We start from the raw sequence: 8675 nt of genomic DNA on the forward strand, positions 1-8675 counted from the left end.
TTTTTAACGCATGAGTAATATGAGAGTTTGATTATACTTATATGAACTCAGATCTTCCTGACTCCAGGACTGGCTTTCTATCCACTGAACCACCTGGCTGCCCCATCAAAGTATTAGAGAGATCAATCAAAAAAAAGAACAACTGCTGAAAATTCACTAGGTTCTCAAAATTGGGAATGTGGACCAAAATGACCAAAGGAAGCTTAGTTTGGTTTACTGAAATAGTAAATATTTAATCAGGAGAAGTATATGAGAAGTCTAGGAGGAAGAGTTTTCCCAACCAAGTTGCTAAACTTATAGAGCAATCAACCATTTTCTGACTCTCCCTTACAAATTGTAGTAGCAACTTGTTTAGAAGACACAAATAATTCCTGATTAAAAGCTAGTGACAGGGGCTACTCCCAAGATGAATATGGCATAGTAGAAAGTGCTGAACTTGAAGATAAAGGATCCAAGTTCAAATCCCAGCTCTTCTGCCAAATATATGGACGATTTTGTGAAAATCACTTCATCTCTCTTGGACCCAGTTTATTTTATAAATAAGATAGTTGGACTAAATGCTAAAAGTTTCTTTTTAGCTCTAAATCTATGATTTCATCTAAGAATCAGCTCAAACTTCTGGGAGGATAGACTTTATGATAAGAACCCATCCTTTGGGAGGGCTTGTAAAAGTAAACTGACAAATCCAGACATACTTCTTTTAGCTTTTCTTTTCTTTCTTCTCTCTTTCTTCTGAAGAGATATATTTCTTACTTGCCTCCAAACAGTAAGGAACATAATGACTGCCTTGAGGCAGAAGCATGGATATAGGTAGATGTTGCCCACAAAAAGAGTTCACAGAAAATGTAATTCCCGAACCTCTACCTACTAATTCAAAGAGATGGAATGAACTAGGCAACATGATTCAATACTTTCTATTCTGAGAAAAAAAGTTTTCTTAGGCAACATTAGTCTTGAATACTGCTTCACAATTAACCCCAAATTCAATATTCAGAGATAAGGCCTTCTACAGAAAGGGGAATTCCTAAGCAGTGTATCTCTCAAGGAGAGAAGAATAAGACCAACTTATACTAAATTTACTAAACTTATACTAAATATTCCTTATACTAAAAACAAATGTCAAAATGTAAGGAAGCATACAAACTGTGAATTGCCCCCAAATCTTACTGTGAGTTATTTGAACAGTGCTGATCTATTAGAGAGGGAGGAAGTTATTTTGTAAGCGTTTTCACAATATGTTTATCTTCTTGAATTCAAACTATAAGAAAGCACTACAAACTTTTAGGGGGCTGTGTAAAACCTATGCAAGAGATGCATTGATTTGGATTATTAGGATATTGCGTTGGCAACACTCCAATTTCAGGTCCTTTCAGAGGGTAGTCAAAACAAAGAGTTCATAATGAGGAGAAGAACATTAAGACCCTAGTGAGAAAAAAGACTCATCAGAGAGGGAGGAAAACCATGTTGATTCTTTATTAATTATTATAAGTTCCTTAATATGATTCCTGAAAAACCATGGGTTCTTACTACCCTCTTCCCAAAGAGCATAACACCAAAGGTTCTAGGGAACCTCTTGGTTTTCTGTTTCCCATATTTCCTATGCATATGCCTCCAAGTCTTTTGTTCTACATTTTAAATCTCCTTCAGAAAATAAACAACCAATAAGAACTATTTCTTCTACCCTGATTATTTCTAATCTTCATTGTGTAGATTGGTTCTGGGGAGAATAGATTTTCGGGTCTTTGGATCTCTAGAGATGTTATAGTTTAGTCATATGCAAAACACCTGCCACTCAGTGCTACCAGGATAAAGTTTATATTCAGAAGCTTTCCTAGAGAATAAAGAGAATTAAATTAAATTATACTATATTGGGATGGACATAGGCCAACGTCAAATATAAGTACCACTTCAAAATTGAGATCTCTTTGACATTCAATTCAACTAAGGTACTTCTCTTTATAATATGCTATTTTTCATGTCCAGGAAAATGTTATTTGGATAAAAGAAAAGGGCTGAGTCTAGAATATTATGTGGCACTAACAGTGTTTGATCCTGCATCTTCTTTTTTTCTATTATCATTCTTGGAATATGCCCAAAATATTATATCATTCATGGTTGTAGTTTATAGAAGAGTGCCCTCGCCAAGGATTTAGAAATTGAAACAGAAAGTTATTCAATTCAAAGGACATTTATTGTATCTCACCTATACATATAATCCTGTGCTTGGACTGAGAAAAATAAAAGAATCAGATTTTGTACACACAGATACTTTTCTTACAGTTACGTCAGGGGTCACAACTCATAAATGATTTAACGGTTAGTAATCTGGATTATAATTTGCCCCTTAATTTAGGCTGTACCTAAAACATATCATATATATATATGTGTATATATATATATATATACATGTATGTATGTATGTATGTATATGTGTATATGCACATATATGGCATATATAACACAGAGAGACACATATAGTGTGTCTGTGTATACACACACACACACACACACACACACACACATATATATATATATATATATATATATATATATATAATCCACATATAGTGTGTGTGTCTATGTGTGTATAATCAGTATTCATTCCAAACATTAATTAACTAGGCAGGAGTTCTAATATATCTTCTCCCAGGTTAAGTGCATATTTTTGATTTCCTGAGATGAATTTATACACGATATATTTAAATAAATATTTAGATTTTTTTTTTTACTATTTTTTACTTTTTGAGATTAACAAACACCAAATAAGATGAATGTTTCCATAGACAAGGCAGAACCAAAAGACAATTACACATTTAACTGCAAATCTTTGTGCACATTATCTTCAGAGTGGAGGAACTGGATCATATGGTACATAGGGGTTTTTTATTATTGTGAAAAAAAAGTAGAAGTAGGAACTGGGGAAATCTTTTCACTGAGAAGCAGGACTTAAGTAGAAAAGCAAATCTCAAGGAATGAAGGAATGAGAATATCCTATCATACAAGTAGTCAATGAAGTTAGTGACAAATATCTTCCATGAAGAATAGAATAGAACAGGACTACTATCTCTTATTCTAGGCACAATCTCTCTTTCTTTTAATATAACCTAAAATTATATAAGCTTTGTGAATGTGATTTTTATTTTATTCTATAAAATTTAACAAGCAATTATTCTCTCCCTTTTCACCATCTTATAATGATTATTTTTTAATTGCCATATTACCCAGTTGAATCATCTTGAGTTTGCAATTCACTAAAAATTCCAATTTTTTTTCAAAAGAACATTATCTCAGGGCTACTAAGTGGCACAGTGGATAGAGCACCAGCCCTGAAGTCAGGAGGACCTGAGTTCAAATCTGATTTCAGATACTTAACATTTACCAGCTGTGTGACTCTGGGCAAGTCATATAACTCCAATTGCCTCAGCAAATTTAATCTCTCAAGGTCTCCTCTTATATCTCATTAGATATCTCTGTAGAAATATTTATGGATTCTGATCTTATCACCTAATGTATTTGATATCCTTCCCAAGTTTGTGCTTTTTCCAAAATTTTCAAGTATATTATCTATGCCTCCATTAAAATATTTTATCAAAATGACTTTTATATTATTGTCTCCTCTATCCTTCACCTCTCCAGTTTCTATCCATTCTTTAGGACAAAATTCTGAGTAACCCAGCACACAATGGTCCTACCCTAATCTGATATCTCTAGCACTTTGTACCACTAAACTTAAACTATCTGGTTTTATCATATATATTCATTTTCAAGTTGGGTAGAATGGAAAGAGCATTGATTGAAGAATGTAGAGTCCTGGTTTGAAACTAACCTTTGCCACTTCCACCCAAGTGAGTTGGGCACTTAGTTGAGGAGAAAGTCACTTCATTTAAATCAGCAACTTTCAACTTTTTATTCACTAAATATCATAAATTTTAAAATGAAAAAGTTGACCAAAGGCTTTGGTGAAACTTATGGACCCTTTCACATAATAATGTCCTTAAATGCATAAAACAAAATGCATATGATTACAAAATAAATCAATTAGATTAAAATAAAGAAGTATTTTTCTCCATCCAGGCTCACAGACAGCCTTAAATCATGAAAGATTTAAGGGTCCATGAACCTAAAATTAAACATCCTTGGACTTTTAAGGATCTCTAAAGCCCCTTGCTGCTATACATTTGTGATCCTATGATCCTCCCCTTAATATGCTTATAAGCTTAATATGCTTAGTATACCATGGGGTACAAAAATGAAAAGCACCTTAGAAACTATCTAATTTAACCCCCTATTTTTGTAGATGAATCAACTTAGAGAGAGAGGGGAAATTTACTCCAGGGTACAGAGTGCTCCGATCAGTGTAAAATGAGTCTTAAAAGGCATGAGCTGCATGCTACAAATCATTTTAATAGCAATCCTATAACTTTGAAAATTTAGCTGCAAGTGGAGACAGTGTTTGTTGATATCTTATTGTCTTGTGACCTTTGTCCTTGTTCTTTGTCCGTGGCTCCTCAGAAAAGGCTCGTTCCAGGGCAGCTGGCAGAGAGTGGAGCAACTGCTCATGAAAATCATGTCCAATGAAAACATAAAGCACTGGATTGAGGCAGCTATTCAAGAAGGCCAAAGAGGTGGCTATTGAGCCCAACCGTTGGACAGTGTTGTAGAGGGCCTTATAGTCCTTCAAAGAGGAAATGAATTCTGCCCACTGTAGCATATGGAAAGGTAGCCAGCAGAGGAAGAAAGCAACAACCACAGCCATGAGGACCCGATAGGGCCGGCTAGACGATGTAAGCTTCTTCTTCCAAAGCTTGGCACTTATCAGGCCATAACAGACTCCAATTACAACTGCTGGCCCCACAAAGCCACATACTGAACGGATGATGATAAGAGCATGATACCGAGGGATGGCGATCTGTTGCCACAGGCTGTGGTTCCTATGAGTTTCATTCCAGATATCATAATTATTATAGCAGTAGGTGATACCTTGGTATGTGATTGTGTCCTTGATCACTAATGAGGAACCACAGAAGGCAAGGGCCATGATCCAGGCTCCCAAAGCCTCCAGGACTGCCAGATGTGGCCTTCGGTGTTTTCTGGCCCAAAGGGGACAATGTACAGTGACACAGCGGTCCACCGAATAGAGGGACACTAGGAAGACACTGGCAAAGAAGTTGAGATTATTCATAGCACCATGGAGTTTGCAGAGAACCCGACCAAATGGCCAGTTTCTATGCAGAATCACAAAGGTCATGTTGAGGGGTAGAGAGAGGCAGAAAGCAAAGTCAGCCACAGCAATGTTCACAAACCACACAGTATTGACAGTACAAGGCATACAAAAACCAGCCACCCAGATGACAAGTGCATTGCCAACCGTGCCCATGATGAATGTTATTCCAAAGATGATCACGCACAGGATATCAAGAGCAGCCCAGACAGGATGAACAGAGTCAACATCTGTGTCCAGAGGTGCTAAGGAGCTCTCCCGAGGCAATATTGTCACGTTCTCCATTGGAAGGGCCTGTAACAGACACAGCTCATTCCTGTTTACACACCAACAAATCACCTTCCCAATCAATACTTCTTACCCACTTGCTTCCTCCCTCCAATAAGGATTCTGGGTGCTTTACTCTGCTTCCCACCCTCCAAGTGATATGAGGAAAAGAATGATTTTAATCTATCTTGAGCTAATGTGATCAAGAAGAAAGAGCAAAGGACTCAAAAAACATGACTACAAGCTGATCTAGCTCAGCCATTGACTCGTCATTGATTAATTTATGTCACATATAATTTTAATTTTCTGTATCTGTTACCTTATCTGTGAAACAGGGATAATAACTATTAAACTACTTCATTCAAAGAGCTATTGTGAGAAACAAATGAAGTGCATGGAGGAAAACTTTGTAGCAATCAAATACTATACATATGTAAACTGTCAAAGTAATTATTCCCCTAAGAGCAATACAGAATATATTTGAGACATTCAGAAGCCAATGATGAAAATAACATCTTTCCTCAAAGACTCTTAGAGAAACTCTTAGAGTACAGAATGGTGTAGATCATTAAGACTTAGAAGTCTAGAAAATATTTGTGAACATAGAATCTAAGATGTTGAAGGGACTTTAGTGTATGTCACATGAGAATTAATTGAAGGACTTGGGGGCAGTTTTTTCTGGAGAACAGAAAACCTTAATGAGACCTGATCACTATCTTTAAATATTTGAAGGGCTATCACATGGAAGAGGACAATTAATACATGATCTGCTTTTCCCTAGAAAGCATTAAGAGGTAGAAGATGCTGCAAGATATTTAGTCCTAATATAAGGAAAACTTCCTAACAATATGAGTATTCAGAAGTAAAATGGGCATTCTCAGGAGGTGGGTTCTCTCACTTGGGCTCTCTAAGCACAGGCTGAAGGACCACTTGTTATTTATGTTGTTAAGACCCCTTTTTACAGATTGGTTATATTAGATGATCTGTGAAGGGGTTCTTTCAACTCTAAAATCTGTGATTCCTTGTTTTATAGAAAAGAAGCTGGATATGGGAGGAAATAAGAAATTATTTGGAAAAATAATGCCATGTAAGAATCAAAAATACCAATATTTGATCCCTTCCACACGGCACTTTCCCAAAGATTTTGATATTAGATCAGCTTAAGAAATTAAATAGGAATTTGTGGGAATTTTGCAAAAGCTACAGATGACATGTAAAGGTCAGCAGATAACACATTAGAAGTTAGAGATGCATAAAATATTGTATGATATAAACATATTTCAACTTTTAATATCATAATAATTCAGACTTCTTTTCTAGTAGCAAGAGGACAAAATATTTTATGCAGATTTTCTAGATGGGGGGCACCATGCCCTTGACCTTTGCAAAGGGAATCATCATATTTTTTTTAAATCATCATATTTTTTTAAATTTTAAATCATCATTTTTTTTTAAAGAAAGAGAATGAAAGCTCTGTTTCAGAGAATTGAAATAGCCTACCCAAGATCACACTTCAAGGGTATAGCATTCCAGAACCCTGAATTGTCTTATCTCTTCCATTCATTTCTAGGACATTTAGCAAAAGCTTCCTATATGCATTGTAATTGTTTGCTCTAAGTCTGTTTTTCCAAACTTGATCCTGAGCCTTTCAGGGGCAAGACTGTTTATTATGTTCCTTTGACTACTCTATAGCACAGAGTAAATATGAAATAAATGTTTATAGATTGTGAGGATAATGAGGATGGTGATGCAGATAAGAATGGTGAAAAAGATGAGTCATGAGTTTTCCATAGGTTTTCATGAGATTTCCAATGGGTTTCTATTTATCTGAGTGTTGAAAATAGAGCTGTCTCTCTAGAAATCACCCATTCACTACCACCTTCTCTCTTTCTTTTTAGACCCCAGATGCAATATTCCCCTGTTCTCTACTTCAGAGTTCCTCCCTTCCCATCTATAAAATGTTTTCTCTAAAGACCACTTGCCTGCTTTCCCTTAGCTCCCTTCACCTTACCGTATATGTTTGGACCTCCAGGCTCCAGGAGACAAGTAAATCGTGTCTACTTCCATTCCATGCCATGTCTTTTTCTGAGGTCATGACCCTCCTTACTGAAGGTTTAAAACTCTTATCTTTGCAAAAAAAAAATCAGCAAAAAAGAATTGTGGTTGAGTGTGATTACCAATAGTTAGGATGATGTAATAAAACAGCTGGGGAGAAAGAGGAACAGAGGATTAGTCTTTTATAATTTGGCTATTATTTTGGGACAATGATAAAGAATAAGGGTAAAAACTAGATCACTGGATCACTTGATGGACTGTAAAGAAAATAATCTGTTTAAAGTTATAATATGTTTGCAAATAACATGTAGCTCAAAAAATGTTCATAAGATTATGTTGGAACTAATTCTTTAAAATTTATTGATATTCTCTGTTTTATAAATCTTAAATTACCCTCAAAATTTTTCTTCTCCTCTCACAGGGAGCTATGCCATATAATAAAGAATATTTTGCTAGTACTATTTTTATGATTATTTTCAATAAAAAAAACTGTAAACTGATGCTAAGCGAAATGAGAAGAACTAGGAGATCATTATCTACTTCATATATATATGTATATATATATATACATATATATATATATATAAGTTTTTATTGACAGAACCCATGCCAGGGTAATTTTTTACAACATTATCCCCTGCACTCACTTCTGTTCCAATTTTTCCCCTCTCTCCCTCCATCCCCTCCCCTAGATGGCAAGCAGTCCTATATATGTTAAATATGTTGCAGTATATTCTAGATACAATATATGTGTGCAGAAGCGAACAGTTCTCTTGTTGCACAGGGAGAATTGGATTCAGAAGGTATAAATAACCCGGGAAAAAAAACGAAAATGCAAACAGTTTACATTCATTTCCCAGTGTTCTTCTTTGGGTGTAGCTGCTTCTGTCCATCTCTGATCAATTGAAACTAAGATAGGTCTTTTGATCATTATCTACTTCAACAAAAATACTGTATGAGGATGTATTCTGATAGAAGTGGATTTCTTCGACAAAGAGAAGATCTAATTCAGTTCCAATTGATCAATGATGGACAGAATCATCTATACCCAGAGAAGGAACACTGGGAAATGGGTGAAAACTGTTTGCGTTTTTTGTTTTTCTTCCCGGGTTATTTTTACCTTCTGAATCCA

General features: G+C 35.5%; 1 protein-coding gene across 1 annotated transcript; it reads right to left on the reverse strand.

Moving 5' to 3' along the window:
• Positions 1-3360: 3360 nt before the first annotated feature.
• Positions 3361-7792, reverse strand: LOC100932487 (N-formyl peptide receptor 2-like). The gene is made up of 2 exons (XM_012552654.3): positions 7500-7792; positions 3361-5515 (listed from the first exon to the last, which is right to left on the reverse strand). The coding sequence occupies exons 1-2, from the start codon at positions 7581-7583 to the stop codon at positions 4415-4417; spliced, it is 1185 nt and encodes a 394-aa protein (XP_012408108.2). The 5' UTR covers positions 7584-7792; the 3' UTR covers positions 3361-4414.
• Between the last annotated feature and the right edge of the window lie 883 nt (positions 7793-8675).

Source organism: Sarcophilus harrisii, chromosome 2 (assembly GCF_902635505.1).
Source record: "Sarcophilus harrisii chromosome 2, mSarHar1.11, whole genome shotgun sequence".
NCBI classification, from domain to species: Eukaryota; Metazoa; Chordata; class Mammalia; order Dasyuromorphia; family Dasyuridae; genus Sarcophilus; species Sarcophilus harrisii.

What these genes read in the sequence shown, in the direction of transcription:
- LOC100932487 (XM_012552654.3), bottom strand. Translation starts at nt 7,583, where the DNA reads ATGACCTCAGAAAAAGACATGGCATGGAATGGAAGTAGACACGATTTA. An exon ending in TGGAGGTCCAAACATATACG is followed by an intron (nt 5,516 to 7,499) that starts GTAAGGTGAAGG and finishes TGTCTGTTACAG; the next exon opens with GCCCTTCCAATGGAGAACGT.